This window comes from Nycticebus coucang, chromosome 9, assembly GCF_027406575.1.
Source record: "Nycticebus coucang isolate mNycCou1 chromosome 9, mNycCou1.pri, whole genome shotgun sequence".
NCBI classification, from domain to species: Eukaryota; Metazoa; Chordata; class Mammalia; order Primates; family Lorisidae; genus Nycticebus; species Nycticebus coucang.
The window spans coordinates 89,831,060-89,858,458 of NC_069788.1; the positions used below are offsets into that span (position 1 = coordinate 89,831,060).

The 27,399-nt window shown below is 44.7% G+C and overlaps 1 protein-coding gene across 1 annotated transcript; it reads left to right on the forward strand.

The window, feature by feature from the left end:
- SERPINA11 (serpin family A member 11) lies at positions 1–27,399 on the forward strand. The gene is made up of 8 exons (XM_053603646.1): positions 1–757; positions 2,097–2,370; positions 4,439–4,586; positions 5,977–6,171; positions 13,106–13,751; positions 15,276–15,549; positions 24,975–25,122; positions 27,052–27,399. Exons 1-8 carry the CDS (start codon positions 127–129, stop codon positions 27,253–27,255), a joined length of 2,520 nt encoding a protein of 839 aa, XP_053459621.1. The 5' UTR covers positions 1–126; the 3' UTR covers positions 27,256–27,399.

A 27,399-nucleotide genomic window follows, 5' to 3' on the forward strand; every position in this document is an offset into this window, starting at 1 on the left:
GTCCCCTTGGCCCTCACTGCGTTGCTGATTGCCTGGGCTGTTGAGGGTCTCTGGGTCAGGGACTGCACCCTCCGCTCATCCCCCTCAACAGTTCTTACTTCTCTTGCAGACTTATTTTGTTCCAAAATGGCAACTTCCTTTTATGAGGCTCTCTTCATTGTTGGTCTCTGTGCTCCTTTCTACTGTGTGCTCCCAGCCACCGTTCCCAGAGGAGAATGCCTCCACCCTTCCTCCACAAAGAACAACGCCGCCTCCCAGGTGTCTTCCCACAACACCGACTTCGCCTTCCGCCTGTACAGGAGGCTGATTTCTGAGGCCCCAAGTCAGAATGTCTTCTTTTCCCCCATGAGTGTCTCCACTTCCCTGGCCATGCTTTCCCTTGGGGCCCGCTCGGCCACCAAGACCCAGATCCTCCTGAGCCTGGGCTTCAACCTTACGCACACACCGGAGCCCACCATCCACCAGGCTTTCCGGCATCTGGTCCACTTGTTCACTGTCCCCAGCAAAGCCCTGGGTGTGCAGATGGGCAATGTCCTCTTCATCAAGAAGGAACTGCAGCTGCAGGCAAACTTCTTGGACAATGTCAAGAGGCTGTATGAGGTGGAAGTCTTCCCTACAGACTTCTCCAACCCATCCAAGGCCCAGGCCAGAATCAACAGCTATGTGAAAAAGGAGACCAAAGGGAAAGTCGAGAACTTAGTCCAAAACCTTGACCCTCTGACAGCCATGGTGCTGGTGAACCACATTTTCTTTAAAGGTACAGGACCGAAAGGTTAATTTTGATCTGTTTTGTTTTGTTTGCTTAGTGAAATTATGCAAGCTAGACAAACCCTAGACGGCAGGGTGGAGCAATGGGAATGCCCAAGTTCTAATTAACTTTAAAACTGGCTGTCTGCCTGACCTTGAGGATCCCTGTTTATCATTTACAGTGGGGGCTCATTCAGCTCTGTCTTTGAATAGACTGATTTGGTGTCCCAAGAAGCTGACATTGGACTCGGCAAATCTGGAAAAATCTTCTGGAAACCAGCTTGTCAGAAAGGATTTCATCTCTTGCCACTAGCAGTTGCCTCACTCTCCTCTGAAGGTTTTAGAGGAGAGACACAGAGACCTCTGGCAGACAGCCTAGAAGCAAATCTACCCACCCATCCACAACCCACCCACCCACTCACCAGGCTATCCCCCCATGTTCCCCCCATCCTGTAAAGAACAAAGAGAAGGGGAAAAAACTGATCTACTTTGAGCTCTTATTAAGTTGCCTTCACTTGCGTGTGCTGCTCTGTTTAACTTAATTCTATTTTAATTGAAATAGAGCTGGAAATGTAGACAGGCCAGTGTAACTGTCATTCACAACTGCCTAGAGCTTTACGGTTTTCACTGTGCTGTAGTAGAATGCACATCAGCTTGGAAGTCGGACAGCGGGGGGTTGAGTTTCACCTCTCCCTCTTACTTGCTCCATGATCCTCAGCATGTTGCTTAAAAGATCTCCCCTGTATCAAGTGCCTGATCCGTGCCAGGCTCTGTGCTGACCAGGTGGTTGGGTGACAAAGTCATCTTCACAGGGCTGTGCTCGGGCTGGCAGCACCTGGCCTCTGCAGGTGGAGTTATGTTGGATGTCGCCGTATCTTCCCCCAGGCCCCGTCCTGCCTTCCCTCCTCCATCTAGCTGTCCACTCAGTTATCCATGTTCACCCATCCACCTGCCCAACCACCCTCCAAATACCCATTCACCAAGCTCTCCACCCATTTATGCATCCATGCTGCAAAGAAGGGAGAGAAGGAAGAAAAGCTGATATGCTTTGAGCTCTTACTAAATTACCTTCACTTGTATGTGCTGTTCTGCTTGACTTCATTCTATTTTCATTGAAATATAAATCACATACTTAAAATCTACCATTGTGAAGTATATAATTCCATGGTTTTTGTTTTTAGTATATCCACAAGGTTGTGCAAATACTCCTTCTGTGTAATTCTAGAGCATTTTCATCACCTCAAAAGGAAGCCCCGTACTCATGACCAGTTGCTCCCTATTCCTTTTTGCTGTCTTTACCTCACTACTTGCACTGTGACATAAAGACCTCTGTTTTTTCTTTGTCCTAGCCAAGTGGGAGAAGCCCTTTAACCCTGTGGATACAAAGAACAGCTTCCCATTCCTCCTGGGCAAGGGAACCACTGTGCCTGTCCCCATGATGCACCAGATGGAGCAGTTTTCTTTCGGAGTGGATCCAGAGCTGGACTGCTTTGTGCTGCAGATGGACTACAGGGGAGATAATGTGGCCTTCTTTGTCCTTCCCGGCAAGGGCAAGATGAGGCAGCTGGAACAAGCCTTGTCAGCCCAGACACTGAGAAAGTGGAGACACTCACTCCAGAAGAGGTGGGCATCTATGTCAATTTGTTGGGATGGTGTACATCCTAGGATGGGGGGAGTGGAAGATTGCTAACAGCCTCTGAATAATCACTCCTGCAAATTGAGCACTTACTGCATGCATAATAGTGAACCTGTTGTAGGGTATACCTATTCAAACTTAATTTCATTGTCACTCGATGGATGTGGGGTCCTATGCCACCCATTTCACAGATAAAGAAGTAGAGGCTCTAAGAGGATAGCCCAAGGTCATGTAGCTATTATGTCACTGCAGAGCTATACTGTCACTGTAGCTCTTACGTGCTACCAGAGTTTACTCCAGAAGCCAATCTAATATTGAATTCTATGGAATGAGCCCATAAAAGCGAACGAATAAAAAAAAGCATTGATGCTCACCTATAAAATGACGATAGTAAAATTACCAAATTTATAGATGGTTGAAAAGATACAGTAAGTTGCTATTTTTGAAGTGCTTAGAAGAATGCCTAGGAGATTGTAGGTGCTCAATAAATGCCAGCTAATAACAACATTATTAGAGGTTTTGCCATTATTATGGAGCATATCAAGAGAATATGGAGAATGTAAAAAAGGATTGACCATAAAATGAAAAGGAATGTCAAAGTTTTATGTCCAGTCTCTTAGCAATATCTTCTTGGCATCATTGGCAATGTTTCCAGGAGCTCATAGACTAGGAGGAGAGAAGAGAAGGGATGGAGGATGAATGTCATTCCAGAAAGACAAAAGTCAATGCCCCTGAGGGTGGGGGAGGCACAGGGCGGAGGACCTTCTGAGCAGGGACAGATTGCTTTCAGCTGGCATTGGGGGAGAGTTTCAAGGAGGTGCTGGTGTTTAGCCGCACAAATGAATAGGACGCAAACACAGAGACACTTGGGAAGGGTAGTTTTGGCAGAGGAAGCAGCACTGGCAAAGATGCACTGAAGGATCAAGGGATGCTGCAGGAGGCTGTGGAGGCTTCTTCTCAACTTCACCACTCACCGCTGAGTAGAGGAAGAGGAGGCAGCAGGGAGGCTGGGGCAGGGAGGGGCGGGACACAGAGCAGCAGACAGAGCAGAGGGAAGATGGAGAAGCCAAGGTAAGCACAGGGGACAGTAACAGGAAGGAAAGAGCTGCCCACGGTATCCAGCATCACAAGATGCCTGACGGATAAGCGCTGAAAGGTGTTCCTCCGGTATTTTCCTGCTTTCTTTTCTCTAAGTTACTAAGTACATGACCTTGGGCAAAGCACTAAAACCAGGTTTTACCATCCTTAAAATGGAGGAAATATTACTGATCATGCCTGGGACAACACCCAGCATGTAGTAAATGTTCAGTAAACACAGGCTGTTTACCCTTGTTTAAGGGAAACTTGCAGGGGAAGAAAATATGCCAAGCTCTAGCATTGAGCTGTCAGTCTAGTAACCACTAACCACATGTAGTTATTTAAATTTGAATGAACTCAAATGTAGCAAAAATTTAAAAAGTGGTTTCTTTATTTGCACCAGCCACATTTCATGTTGCTCAAGAGCCCCACGTGGCCAATGGCTACCATGTTGAACAGCACAAGTATAGAATCTTCCTAACAATAGAATTTTCCCAACATCAAGGAAAGTTCTACTGGACTTAGCTACTGTAGAGGGTAACCAGGATTTGCTTTAGCAAGGCCTGGTGGAGAGGCATGGTGAGCGGAGCGGCGGCTGGGCCAGGGCACGGTGGGCGGGGCGGCGGCAGAGCCAGGGGTAGTGGAGAGGCATGGTGGGCGGGGCCGGGGCTGAGCTTCCAAACTATCTGATGTTTCCCATTGGCGTCTCCTTCTCTGGGCTACCTTCTCACCTCTCTGCACCCTGCTTCATCAGGGAACCTGTTTGTCCTCTTGCCTATATTCAGTGCTGGACTAGGTGAGCTGGGAGGTTTACTTCCAGAGCAATCTGGGTTGTTTGGTAGGATGTCCTGAGTCTTTTAGCAGCACAACCAACCAACATCTGGAGGAGGAACCAAGCCTCCTAAAATGCCATCTAGAAGCCGAGATGGAAACACCGTGGGACTGTGACCTTACCTCTTCCTTTTCTCTCCTATACAGATGGATAGAGGTGTTCATCCCCAAATTTTCTATTTCTGCCTCCTACAATCTAGAAACCATCCTCCCAAAGATGGGCATCCGCAACGCCTTTGACAAAAATGCCGATTTTTCCGGAATTGTAAAGAGAGACTCCCTGCAGGTTTCTAAAGTGAGTTGATTGAAGCGAATCTTTGCAAGAAAGTCTGAGCTAGAAGCGCCTACAGAGACTGGCCAACGGGACGTTCTCATTTCACTGATAAGGAACGAGGCCTGAGAGGGAAATGATTTCTCTGTGGCCAGAAAAGCTGAGTACTGTGGCTGCCAGGTCTGTGGCTTCATGGCCATCACACCTGACACACAGGCACCTTTTATCCCTCTTCAAACGAACATTCTGAAGGCGTCCTCAGCAGGCAGTGCCGCTGCACCCTGACCTGGGCAGAGGGGTAGGTGCCCCCTGGCATCAAGCATCTGACCTCACTGCCTTCTTCCTTAAAGTTTACGTCTTCACACAGACCTTACAGTGTGGCTGTTCATAGGCCATTTGTACCTGTAGGAGTGTTTGGCCTTCAATATTTAGAGAGAGAAGGGACTTTTAAAGCTTATTATATTGGATCTCAAAGTCTAGATTTACAATCCTTCTGAAATAAATCACTGAGCTCAATTCCCGCAAGGGCGATGGTGAGCCCAAACCCCTCCACAGCAGCGATCACTGGGGCTGAGCCTTGAGTGCCCCCTTTAGCCAAACTGTACCCTCCAAACTACTCAGGCGCCATGCTCTTACAGAAGGTCCCTCAGAGAATTTGGGTCACCTCCTTAGCCCCTGCCCACAAACGGGTTTCAGATCCCTGTCCTACAGTTTATTTCGATGATGGTCTATAATGGTCAGAAGTGGTCTTGGGACCACAGGAGGGAACCCTGTCACTGGTTTTCAGGGACTGCAGAGAGGTCCCAATGGAATATGAACATAATAGACTTTTTCAAGGAAAATGCTTCTGTGCACCTATGGAAAACCATGTCTATAATCACTGCAAGCTCATAATTGCCCTGAAGCTCAGGAGTGCAGGAACCCCAGGTTAAGAATCTCTTGTCTAGAAGACAAAGAAGGGATCTGACCTTTAGTAATACCAAAGCCACATGTGCTGTGCAAGAATTGTAGCAATTGCTGTTGTCAGCAGGTACATGAACACTTGCTTTGTATGATCGCCTTTAATTTACACAGTAACTGTGCAGGGTACATGCAATCATTAGCACTTTTTATAGATTTGGAAACTTAAGCACTCAACATCAAAGTAACTTTTGCAACAATAAGTGGCAGAACTGATCCTCAATCCTGTATCTTCCTGGTCTGTATTTATAACCATTTAACTACAAGAGTAAGGGTCAATGGACCAAAAGCCAACACCAGCTGCAATTTAAAAGCAAATGCTGGACGTTTAGCATACATAACTGTGAAGCCTCTTGAGGCAGGTGTCCTCATGCCCAGGCAAAAACACCAAAGTTTAGTTAAGTAGCCATGTCTCTACTGTGGGGACCACTTATGTTTATTTTTCCCTTGGCAGGCCACCCACAAGGCTGTCCTGGACGTCGGTGAGGAGGGTACCGAGGCTGTAGCAGCTACTGCCACCAAGCTGGTAGTCCGATCAAAGGATGGCCCCTCTCACAATACTGTCTTCTTCGATAGGCCCTTCCTGCTTTTGCTTATGAATCAAGACATAGACAGTGTTCTCTTTGTAGGGAAAGTTGAAAAGCCCACTGTGTTCTAGGTGGAAAATGGCCTGTTGCCTGATTGCACATGGATAATGCACAGGAAATAACAAATCACATGCCACCTCTTATTCTGAGGGCCTCCTAACTCCAGCAGGGAGTTATCATCAAACCATCAATAGAGTCTCCCATCACAAGACAATGCCCATTAACCCTAGTCACTGCCCCTTTTCCATAAATTCTCCCAGGTATCCAGCTTCATGGAATATTTCTGGGTTGGTGTGACATATTCTTTGGAATTTCTAAGAATGTTAACATATAGGTCAGACACTTTTAATGCAGAATTACAGTGATAAATTCAGTAAATTCAATAAAACTACAGCGTCAATTCAGCCAGCAACAGGGCTCCCACATCCTGCAGTGTCCTACTCTGAAAATGATTTATTGATGGCTGCATGAATTTTTGCCTTCATTTGTTCAACAAAAACTCATTGAGTACCTCATATATGCTTGGAGTGAATCAAATGGACAAGATCCCAGGCCTGTGGGGCTAAGTGGAGAGACAGACCACCAGCGACAATAATAAAACCAAACCTTCAAATCCACATGATTATAACAGGATAGGATAAGTGCCATGGAAGCACTGGAGGGGACGGTTGAGAGAGAGTAACAGGAGGGCAAGGGAGGCTATTATGGCCGTGAAGGCCATGAGTCCAGAATGAGCAGATGTGTTAGGGGAACAGAAGGGAGTGTCCAGAGCATCGTGTGGCACAGACAGAAGAGAACAGGCAGAAACAAGGACGTAGTTACAAGGAGGCCAGATGGTGTGGGGGTTCTTGGCTAAGGAGGGCAGTCTGAGTTTGGTGCAGAGAGCCAGAAAACCAAGTGACAATTGCTATTGCATAGGTCGCGAAGGTCTCCCTGGGTGCTGTGGAACAGTTTCCCAACTCAGTGGGGCTGGCTGTCTTCCTCTGTGATATTGTCATGGATGTGTGTGCAGGTACACACACGCAGTCCTCTGGGTGCTCAGCCTCCCCCCTGCTGGTTGTAGTCATAATTGTCTGGCTCCCTTCCTCCAAGTTCCTAGAGCTACATGCAGGCCCACAGGCCATAGCAGCACAGGGCAAAGCAGCTCATTCCCACCTCCTCTTTCTCCTTGATGCCACATGGATTGTGTTGGCTTCTTCCTCCTCACCCTTTCTACTGGGGGTGCCTCCAGGGGAGCCCATGCTCCCATTAGATCCAAAGACCCCTGCACCGCGCTTCACACTGCAAGAGCCTGAAGGAGCCTAACACTTCCTCCAACTCCCACACTAGAGCTGAGATGAAAAGAGCAAAAACTGGGGTGGGGCATGTGGCTCAGTCGGTAGGGCGCCAGCCCCATATACTGAGGGTGGCGGGTTTGGGCCCTGCCCCGGCTGTACTGCAACCAAGAGATGGCCGGGCGTTGTGGCAGGCGCCTGTGGTCCCAGCTGCTCGGGAGGCTGAGGCAGGAGAATCGCTTAAGCCCAGGAGTTGGAGGTTGCTGTGAGCTGTGTGATGCCATGGCACTCTGCCGAGGGCCATAAAATGAGACTCTGTCTCTACAAAAAACAAAAAAGTTAAAAAAAAAAAAAAAAGAGCAAAAACCAACCGAGGCCACAGGGCCTCCCTGGATAGAATTAGACCAAGGACCAAAGTCTGGTTACCAGGGGCTGCAGTTCTGACTGTCCCATGATGCTGCCTGTCCCAAGCTTTGTTTCATACACAATGCCCTGGCCTCAGGCCCTCCATAAAGGTGCAGTGGAGAAACCAGTCATCCTTTTCTCTAATGAGCACACTAGTCCATACATGTCTCAGGCGGTTTCCAGAGCAGATAGGATATCCTACAGCAGCACAAAGGAGATGGCAGGTGTGAAGGACTAACTAAGGGCACTTTGGTTATTCCAGGAAGCATCAGAGCCCCCAGTAGTGGGGGTGAGTGAGGGCTGTCAGCACCCCAGCCTTGATCCCAGGTGGCACTTCACAATGAAAGCAGCCTTGGGTGGCATCCCCTGCCCATTCAGGCTTGTGTTAACAAGCAGGTACAAGAACAGTCATCGAACACATCTGTCAGCTTGGTGAGCTCCGGGCTCTATTCTTTCAGACAAAATATACCTTTCATTTTGTTCCGAAATTCATCTTAAACGGGCATGATAAGATAACAGACACACAGACAACTGCCCCTGAAAGAGAAGTTTATTACTTGGAGTGCCTGAGAGGAGGGGCACACCCCACCACGCAGGGCCACACGGCAAGGCAGGGAGGTGGGAGGAGGGGAGGGAAAACCTGGCCAGAGCCTTACTACTACAGTGGTGCGAAGTGTTTAGGTGGGGACATCTGTCTGGGGCAGGACGTAAAACACGGAAGTTGGGATTTATGGTTGGAGGATTTGTAAAATCCACGAAGACACAGAGATGGTGGGAATGTAGTCGTCTACTTTGCCCATCAGTTTGGCCCAAGATCTCATGTGCAAAATCATCAATCACAGAATGTCAAGAATGATTATTGCAGCCCTATATTAAGGTGCCATTCAAGGCACAAGTGACAAAGAAAGACTCGCAGGCACCCCTACCCCACCCCACAAGAGAATCAGATTCATTCTCCAGAGAGACTTTATGTTTACAAAGTGCCCCTTGGTTGTAATCACTGTGCCAGCCTGAACAAGCCTTTGCTTTATGATGAAGCTTTACTTGTATGAGTAAATAATTCATTCTTGCTTTATTGTTTTTTTATTAAAAATAAGATACATGAACAAAATAAGATACATGCTCTTTGAGGAAACTCAGAGAATACAAAGATCTCCAAATAATAACATAAAAGTCACTTCAATACCATCATCAAGAGATTCTCTCATAAACAAATATTGATTTAGTTCCTGGCTTCACCCTAGGACTTTAGAGATGGGGAAAACATGAGACTATGGTTCCACTTTTATGGCTTTCTAAGTGGTGGGAGGGAAAATTTTGCTCTACTTGCAGAATTTCCCTTCAATCTATTTTTTCTGCATATGGATATTTATTTGAAGGGTCAGAAAAATACTGGAATGATTCAGTGTGGTAGAGAAGGCTTGCAATGGGGTGTCAGATCCATCTTCTGAGTATGGCTACCACCCCCAATTCAGCAAGCAGGTTATTGTACCTTGCAGAGCCTCAGCCTTCCATCTACAAAGTAGGGCCGGTCACGTCACTCTCAAATTTTTATTGGACAGTGATCAATAAAGCCTGGATCATACAAAGCTCTGATGTATAAATCAGCAGCTGCCACAGCACCACTACCCCCTCCTGTCATCACCATCACCAGAACATCCTCAAACTTAGCCACGTCCCAAATCACAGTGCACTTGTGTGTTTGGGGGACAGGCAGCTGAGGTTAGACACTTTGAGAAAAAGATCCCTACTTGTTTGCTGTGTGCTGTCTTCATACCAGTTCCAGGAACTGACCTGACAAATATTGACTAGGTTGCTGGCATTTCCAAACACCATTTCCCTGTGGGTAGGAGGTGACGCAGTGCTGAAGACCCAGGGTCCCCGCTCAGTGACTTTGTTCTGTGAGTACTGTGCATTTACCCAAATGGAGGGCAGAGGCAGCAGCTGCCCCCTCCCTCCAGCCCCTTCTCTGCATTTCTTCCTTTCTCTCTGCCCCTCTTACTCTCTTCTTCCCTCTCTCTGACTTGGTGGCAGGGATGGGAGAAGTAAGTTCCCTGAAGAAAAAAAATTATGTGACCATGTACCGCCTCTTAGTCTTGAAGGAGAAAGTTTAGGTTTTTGATCACCTATTATAGAAAATGAGGCCTTCAAGAATTTTGAGAGGAAAATCTCAAATATTCCTGGCACGTAGAAAATAAAACAAAAAAAGAACCATAGGATCCAAAGCAAAATGACAATTTTGCTCTAGCAAATTTACCAGAAACTCTGTGGAAAGGCTTGTGCTTAGGAGCCCTGGTCTGGAATTTCAATTTTACTCTTACCTCTTGTGAGTGTTTGTCCTGACACTGAGTCAGTTTCCCAGGTGTACAGTAGAGATGATAAGATAGGCCTGTGGGTTAAGGCTCTCATGGGATTAAATTAAGGAAGATAAAGCTCGTGTTTCCCAACAGGGCACCAGCGTTTGGGTGGGTCCACTCTTCATCACAGGTGACTGCTCTGGGCATTTCAAGAGCTCTGGGGTGCCTCATCCTCCCCTCACCAACCTCCAGCACCAGCCCTCCTCCAGTCATTGAGATGACCTGAATTACCCCATAGTACACAGATGCCCTTCCACTTCTGCTTTTGCCAGAAGCCAGTGATCCAACATATCTACCATCCCCATCACTTAGGAAGTGAGATTATAATTAATACGTGGAGTTCTTAATTTTCCACTAGGATTCTGAAAAAAGAATTAGAAAGGGAATTGGATGTCATTACTCATAGTTGCGATAGAGAAGAAAACTCTCATCTTGTCCTTTGCACACACCAGGTGCTTCACATAATCCTTACACATTCCCACTCCATAATTACCAATGTCATTACCAATGACACATTGCAGATGGAGACACTGAGTTTCAGAGAGCTTCCTTTGCACAGTAGCACACAGTGAGCTCCTGCCGAGCCTCAATTCAAACCCAGGCCCCTGACTTAACAATTCAATCCTCTTTGAGAAACAGATGCTCTTCCAAGCTGGGAGTCCTTGGGGGTGCAGCTGGGTATAAAGTGGTGCTGAGTTCAATAAAATAAAATGAATAAACTAGAAATAGTTTCATCACAATTGCCTTCATATTTTCCCCAGGAGAAGAGCAATTCTTAAATTGTTTTTCATCTTCCAAATTTTCCAGTAAAAAGAATATCCAAAGTGTAAGAAAACTGTCATTAAGCAAACCCACACTGAGCTGGGCTGGAGGAGGGAGGACTGTTAGGGACGTGTTAGGGACGTGTCCACAGGACTTTGACCAGCAAACATGTTTCAACACAACAGATAGTGAGGCTACATCAGTTTCTTACCTCAGCTGGCCTTTGTGGGCTGACAGGATTTGGGGGGCACCAAGGACTATAAACCATCGGCAAAATGTGATCTCTCTGGCCCCATCACAGCACTTGTAATTGACCCAGAAGTTATTGGTTTGGATAAGAAGTATTTAAGATGCCAGTTAGGACACAGATGTTCTTAGGACAAACTAACAACAAGGATGGAGTGACCAGCAAGGGATGGCTGATGTACAATGGACAGAGGAAGAGTAAGGTCTGCAGGGAGCAGAAGGAGGATATTCCTCTCTCTGAGGACATCAAGGTGTAAGGTGTGGGGGGCGGGGAGCATGGGACAATGGAGCAGGGAGTCCTCTGTGAGGATGAGATGTGTGTGTGTGTGTGTGTGTGTGTGTGTGAGAGAGAGGAGGGACACAGGCTTGGTAAGCAGGGATGATGTTTGTCCCATACACTCTCTGCCATGAAATAAGGGATCTTCCTGACCCTACACTACTTTGGTCCCCTAGAAACGGAACAAAGGCTCTTGTGGCATGTTTTCTAATGTAAAATAAAGCACAACAGATACTGTATTAGCTCACAAGGGCTGGCTTAACAAAGTACACTTGGTGGCTGCCACAACAGAAATTTATTATCTCACAGTTCCAGAGGCTGGAAGTCCAAGATCAAGGTGTTGGCAGGTTTGGTTCCTTTGAGGGCTGTGGAGGAGAGTCTATTCCATGCCTCTCTCTTGGTTTTGCCTCTCTCCTGATGTGGTAGCAATCTTTGGTGTTCCTTGGCTTGTGGAAGCATCACCTTGATCTCTGCCTTCATCCTCACATGCTATTGTCCCTGTGTGTATGTCTGTGCCCGAATTTTTCTCTTATGATGACACAAGTCCTACTAGATTAGGGCTCTACTCAAGAGACCTCATCTTAACTAAATACATCTCAAATGACTTTATTTCCAAACAAGATCACATTCAGAGGTATTAGGTGTTGGAACTTCAGCATACTAATTTGGGGCAGACACAATTCAACCCACAGCAGATATCTCTCCGACACCCTGCATTAATAAAGACAGAGGTTTCATCACCACCAGCAGCAAGAGGCTCCAGATAGCAGGGGCTTGATGGAGACATAGAGACAGTGGATATCTCTCACCTCTCCTCCCAGGTTCTAGTGATCCTGTTTTGCTACCCCTTGGGGCTGTCCCCATTCACATGGTCTAGATGACTGTGGTTGTCACATCACACTCCAGCTAATTAAGGACACATAAAGGAGAGTTTTCTTCTTTCTTTTAGGGCCTGACTGAGTCTTTGCATATCGTGGTTTCCTCTCCACGATCACCTCCTCTCCTCCTTACCAATTAGCAAGATGGTAGTAAATGGCCATGCCTAGGGCTGAGGGAGGCAGATTGTCTGGAACATTTGCTCCATAGAATTCTTCTCAATTTGCAATCACATATTTATTTGCTTATTTAGCTATTGAGTGTCACCTGAACAAGTGTCAGCTATGCCCTAAGCTTTGTGAGATCAGTAATTACGTTTATTTCCTTCCCCCACTGGATACTGAGGACCTAGTGCATTTCTTGGACTAGATAGACCCTTGATGGTTAATGAATGATTAATTTTCATTGAACAGTCATTGAAAGAATGAATGAAAAGAAGAAAGAAAAGAGATAAGGGAAGGAAGAAAAGAAGGGGAAAAAAGGAAGGAAGGAAAGGTGGGGGAGAGAGGGAGGGAGGATAGACTTTGGAAGCTATTTTGTTTTATAGCCTAGAGTTCTTTACACAGTGAAATCTTGGAGCCCTATCAATATATGAAGCAGATAAAGGGTTGCTGCCCTCACTGAAGTGTTAGGGGAAATTGTCCAGAGTCCTAACCATCCATCCACCACCTTGTCCTCTGCAGTGCCCCTCATGGTACCCTGGTGAGGTACAGTGTGAATAGTGGGGTTTGTTTTGGAGCAATGAAGAACCATGATTCTGTTTATGAAGAAGACCAACATGTTCACCTTTTACTTTCAGAGGATGGCCCTGGTTTGGCCATGGCTGCTCACAGCAGGAATCCTGGCCGCTATCCAGTGTCAGCCCCTTTCTGACAACGAAGATCAGAGTCTTGGGGGACTACAACCCCCCAGCCATCAGCTCTCAGAGCCAGCCCCTGCCTACCACAAAATCACGCCCACCATTATAAATTTTGCCCTGCGTTTATATAAGCAGCTGGCAGCAGACATTTCCGGAAACATCTTCTTCTCCCCCGTGAGCATCTCTACCACTCTAGCCCTGCTCTCCTTTGGGGCCCAACCTGACATCTCAACTCAGATCCTGGAGGGCCTTGGCTTCAACCTCACAGAAACCCCAGAGGAAGACATCCACCGGAGCTTCCAGAGCCTCATTCACACCCTAGACCTGCCCAGCCCCAAACTTGAACTAAAAGTAGGCAACTCTCTGTTCCTAGACAAGCACCTAAAGCCTCAGAAGCAATTTTCGGACAGCATCAAGGAGGTGTATGGAGCTTTTGTCTTTTCTGCTAACTTCACGGATTCTGTTACAATAAGGAGGCAGATTAATGACTATGTGAGGAAGCAAACATACGGGCAAATAGTGGACTGCCTCCAGGAGTTCAACCAGGACACGCTCATGGTTCTCTCGAATTACATCTTCTTCAAAGGTGAGGGCTTACTTGGAACTATTGCCACCTCCTCTGCAAGTAAATGCTCTTACTGCAGAGAGACAGTCAAAAGGTTCTTTGCTAGCCTCCTGGGAGAATCTATGAATAGAGTCTTCCCACTCTGCTGTAGCTCAAGTCTCAATTGGGTTGAAAATATGTAAAGAGGCAGCACAACCCAGTGGGATGGTGATGCTGTTCTTGGGTAGAAATGGGTGGTGTGGAGCTCTGAAAGGAAACATCTGCACAGACTTGAGGTAGAGGGGAGCCTTCCTGGGGAAAAAAGCCATCTAGGCCGAGACATGAAGAATGAGTTATATGTACTCAGGTGAAGAGGCTTGAGAGAAGTGAGCAGATTCATATTGAAAACAACAGCATGTACAAAAGGGCCAGGGAAGAGAGATACCATTGTATTTTCAAAGAACTGAAACAAACTAAACTTAGTGGGGCTGGCACATCAAACACAGTGAAGAAACATCTGTGGAGGGCCCAAGAGCTGTACTACAGAGAGGAGGGGCTGTGTTGAGCATCCCATTCTATCCAGGGAATCCCAGAATTGCCAAAGAGTTATAAGGATGAGGGAAAATGATCACATCTGTTTCAGGAAGAGCAGTGTGCCTACAATTTAGAAGATGGCTTGGAAGGGAGGAAGATGGGGAGAGGAGAGACAGGAGGTTCTCAAAGTGGTTCAATGTAAGTGTGATGGTGACCTAGAATCAGCTATACTTGGTCAATGATTAGATTGAGTGTGGGCATGTGTTGCCACCCTGCCCCATCATCAAGACCATGTTTTCAGGAGGTACTTGTGGGGGCAGATTGTAAGAAGAGAGAAGAGACTACACATGTGGACATGATTGTGACCCATCGATTCTGCATTTCTAGCCTCATTTTAATGGGTGTTTGCATTATGCATTACATTTTATTAACTGAATTCTTTCTCCTTTTTCAGTTTGAAGGTTAGGGAGATAGCAGGGAGTGAAGGAAGAAGCGCTTGAGCTTCTCTGATGAAAGTTGCTCTCTTGAGGCACCTGGGCTGAGAAGGATCAACTCAGTTTTGCAAATGACCTGAGCTGTGGAGTCAGAATCAGTTCTCTCATCCCAGCTCAGCCACATAATGGCTCTGAAAATTGGGATTTTAAAATACATTCACAAAGACTCAGTTTGTTTATTATATAGGGATAAAAACATTTATTTATTATTAGCTTTTGTGATTGTTTAAAGAGACAATATCTCACACATGGAAAGTGCTTAGTAAAGGAAATACCTTTCGGTCTCTTAAAGGCTAAGTTTCTTTGAAATGGAACAAAATCATAGGCCAGTGGAGCTCCAACTCCAGTGACTTGCTCTAGTGGCTGAGCCAGGCCTATATTCTGGCCTCCTGGCTCTGTATCCATGCCCCATGCCACATCTTTGCCTCCAACTTGCACACCCAGGAGGAAATCCCCAGACCAGTGTGGCCATGTGTATCTGTCTGCAGGTGCTCTCTTGGAACATATTCTCATGGTTTTATGGGTTTTGTGTCCTAAGCCAAGTGGAAGCATCCTTTCAATCGCTACCAGACCCAGAAGCAGGAGAGCTTCTCTGTGGATGGGAGGACCTCTCTCCAGGTCCCCATGATGCACCAAAAGGAAATGCACCGATTCCACTATGATCAGGAGATGGCTTGCACCGTCCTCCAGATAGAGTACAGCGGAAATGCCTTGGCACTTATAATCCTCCCTGACCCAGGGAAAATGAGGAAGGTGGAGGTCACTCTTCAGCCGGAGACCCTAAGAAAATGGGGTCAATTGTTCATGCCCAGGTAAGTGCCAGAGCAGGACTCTGGATGACCTTGCTCAAGAGCTCAAGTAGTTCCCAGTCAATTCTAATAGCAACAGCCCAGCTTCTGGGTCTGGCTCATTTTCCTCTCTTTCCTGCCTGTATGATCTCAGCAATTGTGTGTGTGTGTGTGTATGCGTGTGTTTTTAAAATGTTTATTTCCTATTTTATATTAGTAATTTAAATGCCAGTAACCATCTTTTTTTGTTACCTTAAAATATTAAGAGGTACTGTATTTTTGGTTCCAGGGATTGCTTTTGTTTTGCTTCATTCAGGGTAATAAATGTTCCCATCACCCAAATAGTGTTCATTGTCCCTGTTAGGCAGTTTTTGCCCATCCCCTCACTCCCCTTATCTTCTACTTTATTTCCACCGAGTTTTACTTCCCCCTGTGCACATGTGTACTCATTGCTTATTTCCAATTTAATAGTGAGTATATGGGGGGTTTGTTTTTCCATTCTTTAGATACTTCAATGGTCTCTAGTTCCATCCACATTGTTACAAAAGGCCTTAATCCATCCTTCTTCATGGCTGAGTAGTATTCCATGGTATACATACACGTATACCACATTTTGTTTATCCACTCATGAATTGATAGACACTTGGGGTAATCTTGAAATTTTGCTTGTGTCTTTGTGCCTCAGATTTCCTCACCTGTGGAGTAACCCATGATACTTCACTGGCTTACTCAGAGAATTAATTGAGTTAGTACTCACAGAGAATTCACCCTGGTAAATGGAACATGAGAGGTGCTCACTGGGCCCTGTTATTACACCTTCCTGGAGTCTGTCCCAGCCTCTCTACCTCTCACCACCCCTCCTCCTACCCATCATAATTTACTGCCAGAAAGTAGTTAAACGTAACCAAAAAATCAGATCAAGGACAATTATTAAGAATAATCACAACTTCCACAGAATAGTGTGTATTTTTAAAAGGTGCCTATTTTTGGATTAAAACTTTTTAAAAGAAATTAAATACATCAAGAAAAGCATTGTACCCATCAAAGTACCAGTTTCATGTGATCTCTCACTTATTACCTTCCATTTCCTTGCATTTTTTTCCTCTTTTTTTTTTTATTGTTAAATCATAGCTGTGTACATTAGTGCAATCCCCTTTACCCATTCTAAGATGCGCCATAGATGTGGCCCCACCCATTACCCTCCCTCCACCAAAACCTCCCCCCCTTCCCCTTCCTTGGCCCTTTCTTCATAGTCTTGTGCTATAGTTGGGTTATAACCTTCATGTGAAAGCTATAATTTAGCTTCATAGTAGGGCTGAGTACATTGGATACTTTTTCTTCCATTCTTGAGATACTTTGCTAAGAAGAATATGTTCCAGCTCCATCCATGAAAACATGAAAGAGGTAAAGTCTCCATCTTTCTTTAAGGCTGATAGTATTCCATGGTATACATGTACCACAATTTGCTAGTCCATTCGTGGGTCAATGGGCACTTGGGCTTCTTCCATGACTTAGCAATTATGAATTGGGCTGCAATAAACATTCTGGTACAGATGTCTTTGTTATATTGTGACTTTTGGTCTTCTGGGTATAAACCTAGTAAGGGAATTATAGGATCGAATGGCAGGTCTATTTTTAGGTCTCTAAGTGTTCTACAAACATCCTTCCAGAAGGAACGTATTAGTGGGAATTCCCAACAGCAGTGTAGAAGTGTGCCCTTTCCTCCACATCTACGCCAACATTTCTGGTTTTGGGATTTTGTTATGTGGGCTACTCTTACTGGGGTTGGGTGATATCTCAGAGTAGTTTTGATTTGCATTTCTCTGATGATTAAGGATGATGAGCTTTTTTTCATGTGTTTGTAGATCTTGCGTTGGTCTTCTTTAGAGAAGTTTCTCTTCATGTCCCTTGCCCACCCTGAGATGGGGTCACGTGTTCTTTCTTGTTAATACGTTTGAGTTCTCTGTGGATTCTGGTTATTAGACCTTTATCGGAGGTATAAGCTGCAAATATTTTCTCCCATTCTGAGGGCTGTCTGCTTGCTTTACTCACTATGTTCTTGGCTGTGCAGAAGCTTTTTAGTTTGATCAGGTCCCGGTAGTGTATTCTTGATACTGCTTCAATTGCCTGGGGAGTCCTCCTCATAAAATATTCACCCAGGCTGATTCCTTCAAGGGTTTTCCCTGCACTTTCTTCAAGTATTTTTATAGTTTCATGTCTTAAGTTTAAATCTTTTATCCAGTGAGAGTCTATCTTAGTTAATGGTGAAAGGTGTGGGTCCAGTTTCACTCTTCTACAGGTAGCCAGCCAGTTTACCCAGCACCATTTGTTAAATAAGAATCTTTTCCCCACTGAATATTTTTAATTGGCTTGTCAAAGATCAAATAACAGTAAGTAGCTGGATCCATCTCTTGGTTCTCTATTCTGTTCCAGACATCTACTTCTCTGCTTTTCTGCCAGTACCATGCTGTTTTGATCACTATGGATTTATAATACAGTCTCAGGTCTGGTAGCGTGATTCCTCCTGGTTTGTTTTTATTGCTCAGTAATGTTTTGGCTATTCGAGGTTTTTTCTGATTCCATATAAAACGAAGTATTATTTTTTCAAGATCTTTAAAGTATGACAATGGAACTTTAATAGGAATTGCATTTAAGTTATATATTGCTTTGGGCAGTATGGACATTTTAACAATGTTGATTCTTCCCAGCCATGAGCATGGTATGTTTTTCCATCTGTTAACATCTTTGGCTATTTCTTTTCTTAGAGTTTCATAGTTCTCTTTGTAGAGATCTTTCATGTCCTTTGTTCGGTATACTTCCAAATATTTCATCTTCTTTGGCACTACTGTGAAAGGAATAGAGTCCTTGACTGTTTTTTCAGTATAGTTATTGTTGGTATATATAAAGGCTACAGATTTATGGGTGTTGATTTTGTAGCCTGAGACATTGCTATATTCCTTGATCACTTCTAAAAGTTTTGTAGTAGAATCCCTAGTGTTTTCCAGATATACGATCATATCATCTGCGAAGAGTGAAAGTTTGATCTCTTCTGACCCTATGTGGATACCCTTGATCGCTTTTTCTTCCCTAATTGCAATGGCTAAAACTTCCATTACAATGTTAAAGAGCAATGGAGACAATGGGCAACCTTGCCTGGTTCCTGATCTAAGTGGAAATGATTTCAATTTAACTCCATTCAATACGATATTGGCTGTGGGTTTGCTGTAGGTGGCCTCTATTAGTTTAAGCAATGTTCCTTCTATACCAATTTTCTTAAATGCTCTGATCATGAAGGGATGCTGGATATTATCAAAAGCTTTTTCTGCATCAATTGAAAGAATCATTTGGTCTTTATTTTTAAGTTTGTTTATGTGTTGAATTACATTTATAGATTTATGTATATTGAACCAGCCTTGAGACCCTGGGATAGATCTGACTTGGTCATGGTATATAATTTTTTTGATGTGTTGTTGGATTCTGTTTGTTAGGATCTTATTGAGTATTTTAGCATCTATATTCATTAGTGATATTGGTCTATAATATTCTTTTCTTTTCGGGTCTTTCCCTGGTTTGGGGATCAAGGTGATGTTTGCTTCGTAGAATGTGCTGGGTAATATTCCTTCTTTTTCTATATTTTGGAAGAGGTTTAGTAGTATAGGTATTAGTTCTTCTTTAAATGTTTCGTAGAATTCTGACGTAAAGCCATCTGGTCCTGGGCTTTTCTTTTTAGGGAGATTTTGTATCCTTGATGCTATTTCAGAACTTGATATAGACCTGTTCAACATTTCCACTTCATTCTGGATAAGTTTTGGTAGGTGGTGTGCTTCCAGGTATTGGTCGATTTCTTTCACATTTTCATATTTGTGAGAGTAGAGTTTCTTGTAGTATTCGTTAAGGATTTTTTGAATTTCTGAGGGGTCTGTTGTTATTTCATCATTACCATTTCTGATTGATGAAATTAGAGATTTTACTCTTTTTTTCCTGGTTAGGTTGGCCAAAGGTTTATCTATTTTATTGATCTTTTCAAAAAACCAGCTTTTGGATTTATTGATCTGTTGTATAATTCTTTTGTTTTCAATTTCATTTAATTCTGCTTTGATTTTGGTTATTTCTTTTCTTCTGCTGCGTTTGGGGTTGAAGTGTTCTTCTTTCTCCAGTTGCTTGAGATGTTCCATTAAGTTATTGACTTCCTCTCTTTCCGTTTTCTTCAGGAAGGCTTGCAGTGCTATAAAATTTCCCTCTTAGGACTGCCTTTGCAGTATCCCAGAGGTTCTGGTAATTCGTGTATTGATTGTTGTTTTGTTCCAAAAATATAGTGATTTCCTTCTTAATCTCATCTATAACCCATGTATCCTTCAGCATAAGGTTGTTTAGCTTCCATGTTTTTGTATGGGTATGCAGGTTCCTGTTGTTATTGAGTTCAACTTTTATTCCATGATGGTCTGAGAAAGTGCAAGGAATAATTTCTATTTTTTTTAAATGTGCTGAGGTTAGATTTGTGGCCTAGGATGTGGTCGATTTTGGAGTATGTTCTGTGGGCTGATGAGAAGAATGTGTATTCAGTTTTTGGGGGATGAAATGTTCTGTAGATGTGTGTTAAGTCCAGATGTTGAATGGTTGAGTTTAAATCTAAAATTTCTTTGCTTAGCTTCTTTTTGGAGGATCTATCCAGCACTGCTAAAGGGGTGTTAAAATCTCCAACTACTATGGAAGTGGAGGAAATCGAGTTGCTCATGTCTGTTAAGTTTCTCTTACAAATTGAGGTGCGTTGTTGTTGGGTGCATAAATGTTAATAATTGAGATCTCGTCATATTGAGTATTATCTTTAACAAATATGAAGTGTCCATCCTTATCCTTAATTATTTTGGTTGGTTTAAAGCCTATTGCGTCTGCGAACAGGATTGCAATGCCTGCTTTTTTCTGCTTTTCATTTGCCTGGAATATAGATGACCATCCCTTCCCCTTGAGTCTATATCTGTCTTTCAATGTAAGATGCGATTCTTGGATGCAACAGATATCTGGCTTGAGTTTTTGTATCCAGTCCGCCAATCTATGCCTCTTTAGAGGACAATTTAAACCATTCACATTAATTTAGAGTATTGATAAGCCTTTCGAGAGTCTGCTGGACATTTTTAATCCTTTTGCGACTGTGGAAGTTGGAATTTGATCAAAATTTTTGGGGTGGGTTTACTTTTGTGGTGGAGAATTATGCTGGTCTTTATGGAGGATAGGTCTAAGAATGTCCTGGAGAGCTGGTTTAGTTGTGGCAAATTTCTTCAACATGTGAATATCATTGAAGTATTTAATTTCTCTGTCATAAATGAATCTCAGTTTAGCTGGGTACAGGATCCTGGGTTGAAAGTTATTTTGTTTTAGGAGATTAAAAGTCGATGACCATCCTCTTCTAGCTTGAAAGGTTTCAGCAGAGAGATCTGCAGTTATTCTGATATTCTTCCCCTTGTAGGTAATGGTTTTCTTTCGTCTGGCAGCTTTCAGAATTTTCTCCTTCATATTAACTTTAGTGAAATTGATTATGATGTGTCTGGGGGATGCCTTATTTGGGTTCAGTCATGCTGGAGTTCTGAAACTGTCTGGTGTCTGAATTTCGGAATCTCCTGGCATGTCTGGAAAGTTCTCCTTCATAATCTCATGGAGAAGAGACTCTGTGCCTTGTGAAGCCACTTCATCACTTTCGGAGATTGCTATAAGATGAATATTGGTTTTCTTCAAATTATCCGAGAGCTCTCTGAGAGAGTGGTCTGTTTTTGCTCTTCATTTCTCTTCTTCTTTGAGGGTTTGGGAGCGTTCGAAAGCTTTGTCTTCAATGTTAGAAATCCTTTCTTCTGCTTGCTCCATTCTGTTACTGAGGGATTCTACTGTGTTTCTCAGATCTTTGAGGGATGCAACTTCTTGTCTCAATGTGTCGAAATCTTTGGTCATTTGGTCTTTGAATCCGTTGAATTCTTGAGATAACTTTTGGAATTCTAATTCGATCTTATTTGCTATCCAGATCCTGAATTCAATTTCTGACATCTCAGCTATTTGTTTGTGCATGGGGTCCTGTGCTATTTCTGCCCCATTGATCCTTGGGGGAGTTGATCTATTCTGATTATTCATATTGCCAGAGTTTTTCTGTTGATTTCGCCTCATGATTGTTTTTCACTGTTGCCTCTGGCCATCCTCAGAGTTGGGGAGGTGTCTCTCTAAGATTAGACCTCAGCGGGATCACTCTGTTGTTGCTAGATCTTTGTAGGGAGTGACCCTGTGTAGTTCCTCTGGGGCTGCTCTAGCTAGCTGCTCTCCTAGCTGCTCTAGGAGTTCTGGTTGTGGAAGCAGCTCCGGTTTGTGACACACCCAGATCCAGCAACAGGGCTGGGGGTGGTGCGCACAGTTCTCGGAGTGCCTGGTGCCCAGTGACTTTGGCACACAGAGCCTAAGGCTCCAGCAGTCTCTGGCCAGGAGAAGAGCTCTGCGCAGAGGCAGGGAGGGCTCCAAAGGGCACGCAGCTACTAGAGTTCCTGTCCAGATGAATGGGCTAGTGTCGAAGCTGGGAGGACACAGGAGGGAGGACGCAGGGTTGCGTGGCTCCCGCAGTTCCTGGTCAGGGAATGTGGAGGCCCGGTGGGTGCAGGTCACTGGTCGGGGGTCACTGCACAGCTCTTATGGAGGTCTGGTGGCACCAAGCCCAGGAGTTTGAGGTTGCTATGAGCTGTGACATCACGGCACTCTATCCAGGGCAACAGCCCAAGTCTCCAGTGTGCCAAAACCATCTCACTCTGCCCCTAAGGATTAAGGCTGTAAGGCAGCTCAGTCCCCGCCTTTAGGCTGCTCAGTCAGTAAGTTACTTTGACCCGCCCAATCCTTGCTCTGAGACCCTGAGGGTGGAGCTTGACGGGGCAGTTCTTTCACAATGGCTTCCTGCGCCCAGCTCAGTGGCTCAGTCTGGGCCCCCAGACAATGCCCAAAGTTCTCCACACTCCTGCTCAAGCTCTCTCCAAGGCAGTTCAACTGAGTGCCAAGTCCAAGAACACCGAAACAGTTCACAGGTAAGGCCTTTCCAGTTTACAGTCTCACTGATGCTTGTACTTACGGTTGCCGGCGTGATTAGGTCGATTGAAGACATGCAACCACTTGCCAGTTTTCCACTGTTTTTGTCCTCCTCTTGGGGTCCATAAGTCACTTGCTGGCTCCCTGTATCCTCAAAGGGATGATTATAGGCATATCCCACTGGCCAGAGATGCCTGGAGTTTTGTCTCCCCAGACTCGCTGTTCCCAGTTGGAGGGAAGCTGTTACTCGGCCGCCATCTTTAATCTCTCTCCTCCCTTGCATTTTGGTTTGTGGTTTTGGCATGGCAATTTCATTTTTTTCTGGTTTTCCTAGACCCCTTTCATAGCTAACCCCTTATTGGGGTGCATCTTCTTTTATGGGATTCTCTGGGATGAAATCTGGTACTGAGTTCTAGTTACTTCTTGCTGCATAACAAGATACCCCAAAACAGCATAGCTTAAAACAACTGCCATCCCTGGTTTTGTGGGTTAACGAGGCTCAGCTGGGTGGCTCTCATGCATCGGATCAGATGGTCATTGAAGGATCCTTTGCTCACGTGTCTGGTGTCTGAGCTGGGCAGGCTGGAAGAGATTAGGGATGAGCAGGCATCTCTCTCCAGGCAGTGTCTCCACAAGTCTATCTTAGGCTCAGCAGTTCAGATTAGTTGGTGTCAACAAATGACAGCTAATCGCTCCAAGACAAAATGACAGGAATTGAAAGCTACCTCTCTTGTAAGATCTGGGCCCAGAAATGAGCACGATGGCACTTGAGCCATACTGTATTGGTTAGACTAGTCCCAGAGGCCACACAGATTCAATGGGAGGGCCATAAACACCATGTTCCAATGGCCGTCTTTAAGCCACCACAATCTATAGGCACCAGCCACCTTCTATACCCACAGATGTCTTCTCTCAGGGCTCATCTGTATTGAGGTATCAGGGATAGAGAGAAAGTATTTTGTATTTGGGACAGAGATTAAAGCACCAAATAAGAAGTACGGGTCCAGAGGAGAAGCCAGGATTAAAGGGATTATCCCTGTTGTTACAAATATATGTAGTTCTAGTCAATTGCTAATTTCAGCCCTATGGTCTCTGCCTCCTTTGAGGCAAGTCTGCTTCTTCCCCCACAACACAGGGAGGAAAGCCATAGAGTAGATTTTCACTCAGGAAAGGTTTGGTTCAACTTCTCACTTTGACCTTCCAAAAGCAAAACCAACTCGTTACTCTCCTAAATCTCAGATGCTCCCTGTGCCAGAGTGTTACAATATCATAACAGGCATTTTCATGGGTTTTTAGGCATGAAAACTTCAGTCTCTGCCAAGTTTATCTCCATTCAAATCTCAGAAAGGTTAGGTTGCCAGAGGGAATCATGCTTCCTGGCATTCCATTCATTTGCTCAGTCACATTTGTTGAATACTTACTGTGTGTAGGGCCCCGTCTCAGATTCCCCCATACCCCACATTAGACTCTACTCAAACCCCTACTCCCACCCCACCAGATGTGGGCTGCCCACCCAAGTGCTGCCTGCAGAAAAGTCGTCAAGTAGGCCAGGATGCCCTCCTACTTCAATTAGGCATCTGGACCCTCATATTGACCAGGAATTAACTGACAATAATTCTCTAACCTGATAGATTCCCTAATCTGAATTTTTCAGAGACAGAAGTTTCTGAGTTAGTTATAAACTAGTCAAGCTTACAGGTATCTGGGAAATTGTGAAACAATAATTAAGGAGAAGAATAAACCCAGGAGAAAAGAACAGATTTGTTCTGGATCAAAAGAAACTTCTGAATCTAACTAGGGTATGTGCCAATCTGATGGTAAAAGCATGTTGATAAATAGAGGGAGAACCATTCTATTGATCTGTGACCCACGTCTTGCATACATGATCTGTCATCGGAGCCCATGGAGTAGGCATCATTATCCTACTTTGCAGCTGAGGGAACTGAAGCTCAGATAAGTGAGAAATTATGGTGGCTTGTTTTAGGGGGATGCTAGCAGATGGACTTAGGATATAATTCAGAAGTGTGGAGGTGGGAAAATGTTAACAGTGTTTACCTTATATGGTCATTCTGTAGATTTAATCAGTAAGCCTTGTAAAAACCTAGCTAACATATGACATCTAGAAAGCCCTCTATAAATGTGATGAAGATGATAATGACATACCGCTATGCCAGGAGTCTTCTCAGATCCAGCCACAAGACACTCCATGAGGTCCAAAGAGAAGGGAGTTCTGGATATGGGCTGTGGAATGCACTTCCATAGCAAGCACTGTTGTGGGAAGACTGACTGCCTTTCATGCTGGGAAAGGCTTCTCTTTCCCACATATGAGGCTGCCCACAGACAGACCAAGAGAAGAATATATAATAAGACAGAACCATTTCTCTGTCTGATTCTTTCTTCAGTCTATTGGATTTGCATTTGCCAAGGATTTCAATTGCTGGAACATATAACCTGGAAGAGATACTTCCAAGAATTGGTCTCACCAATGTATTCAACATAGAAGCTAGCTTATCAGGCCTTGGTCGGAAACTCAACACAACTATCTCCAGGGTAAGGTGCTGGATGTGGATGTGTGTATGGGGGTGGAGGGTCTTTTTCCTTCCACATATGGTCATTTGTAAGTCAAGTTTCCTGTTATCTTTCCTATTCAGATTCTTTAATACCGCAGTCTTTAAGGCTTCTTTTCATAGGAAGCTCCGTCTCCAACCTCCCCTTATTCTAGATTTCCAGATTCTTTAGGGCAGGAATAGAGGGTTCTGAATAAAGTAGATGCTCATTCAGGCTCATCCATGAGCCAGAATTTCCACAAGTATGGAATAGCTTTGTTATTATTCTTGGTGCTTCCTCCCAGGGCAGCATTGAAGCTCTATCTGCCTTTGTTACAGCTCTAGACTCAAGTAGGGGTGTCCAATCTGCACCCATGGGCTGCATGCACATTATATATGAGGATGTTTTTGCTTATCTGTGGTGGATATCATGAAAATTATGTTCAGACTTTTTTTTTTTTACTCATCAGCTTTCATTTGTGTATTTAATATGTGGCCCAAGGCAACTCCTCTTCTTCCAATGTGCAGCAGAAAAGAAAAAATATTGGACACCCATGTGAGAGTAGTGGGCAGGAACTAGAGGTGCACCAGTCAGGTTTGCTGCCATAACAAAATATCCCCAAACCTCAGTGCCTGATCACAACAAGGGCTTATTTCCTGTTAATGTTACCTGTCAGAAGCAGATCATTAGCATTGACTCCAGAACTGCTACACATGTCCTCTCCTTTCCAGGATGTAGGCTAAAGCAGATGTCCCTATTTGGAACATACCATTCTCATGGCGGGGTGAGGTGGGGAAGCAAGAGAAACTGTGTGATGGCTCTAAACACTTCTCTGCACACATGGCCAGTATAATGGTCATTCCCATGCCATTGGCCAAAGTAAATCTCATGGTCAAGATCATTACCCATGGGAAGGAGCTCGTTCTCCCCTGCAGGAGGCTCCAGAAGTCTAGTGGAATGGACAAAGATTGATAACCCTCTCACAGGCAAGGACAGATAATATTTGGGGATGATCATGTGTTCTTCTACAGCAGAGGACGCAGAAAAAGCCCTTCCCTGAGCTGAGGTTGTCCTTTTGGGGTGGGAAGGAATAGTTGTTCATTATCATTTGAGTTTTTGTTAGGAACTTCAGAAGGAAAATATTCTGTCTTTTGTTTGGGAAAGATCAGCTGAGGGTTGAACATGTAACCAAGGCACCTAGTACATGGCTCTGTGTGTGTGTGTGTGTGTGGTGTGTGCTGAGAGGTGAACAAGAGGGAAAATAAATAGTTTGTTTTTTAAAGAATTGTTTCATAGTGACCTTAAATACTAGATTGATCCTTTCACAGAGCTTTTTAGAAATGAAAGGGATTGTCAAGGCCAATGATTTTTCAACTTTCTTTTTAAGCCTGAGAACCCTTTCTTCCTAGGAAGTTGTGTGAAAATGAAATTAGTAGAAGAAGAAGGGTCATCAAATGGAGGCTGGTAGAGAGCTTGGCACATCAGACATCCTGGTTCCACTGAGCCAATTCTGAGTGCCACTGATTTAGGCTGAGCCAACAAATTTAAAGATGAGAAAACTAAGTCTTTGAGAACTTAACTGCAATTTGAGGCAGAATATGACACTGAAGCCTGGGCCATGTGCATTCAGGTAGTTGGGAAATGCTCCTAGAAGTCGCTGTTGAGCTTTTCAGCCTGGTGCCCACTCGGCAGCCCTCAGCCTCCCTCAGGCCCTATGTGTCTGACCCACACTATTAAAGGAAGGCCTTAGGAAGTGATGGAGGGAATGAGGTGGAGAGATCAGGGAGATGAAATGAAGGCTGGAGTTGCACCCTGGGCAGACAAGGCCCAAGGGGCAGACAGGGCGCATCTACGGGTTACTGCAGAAAGTGCTATCTGACCCTCAAAGCCCCCTGAATGATGCTGTCCATGTTCTTTCTTTTTTCCTTATAGGTGTTACACAAGGCAGCAATGACCATGAGTGAGAAGGGAACCGAGGCAACTACTGCTTCAGGCCTCCTCTCCCAGCCCCCATCTATGAACATGACCTCAGCCACATCTGCTCATTTTAACAGGCCTTTCCTGTTGCTCCTTTGGGAGGTGACCACCCAGAGCTTACTCTTCCTGGGAAAAGTTGTCAACCCAGCTGCAATGTGACTGTGGTGGAGGGCCCAGGGAGTGCCTTTCTTCTCCTCTAATACAAACAGATAGACCAGCACCAGCCTGCAACCATGTGACTGCTGTGTGGATCAGTAAATTAGTGTGCCAAGATGCCAATAAAGTTGACCCTGGGTTTGTGAA

Coding starts and splice junctions, on each gene's coding strand:
- SERPINA11 (XM_053603646.1), top strand. CDS start 127: ATGGCAACTTCCTTTTATGAGGCTCTCTTCATTGTTGGTCTCTGTGCT. Junction 13,752..15,275: donor GAATTACATCTTCTTCAAAG/GTGAGGGCTTAC, acceptor TTGTGTCCTAAG/CCAAGTGGAAGCATCCTTTC. Junction 25,123..27,051: donor TCAACACAACTATCTCCAGG/GTAAGGTGCTGG, acceptor TTTTCCTTATAG/GTGTTACACAAGGCAGCAAT.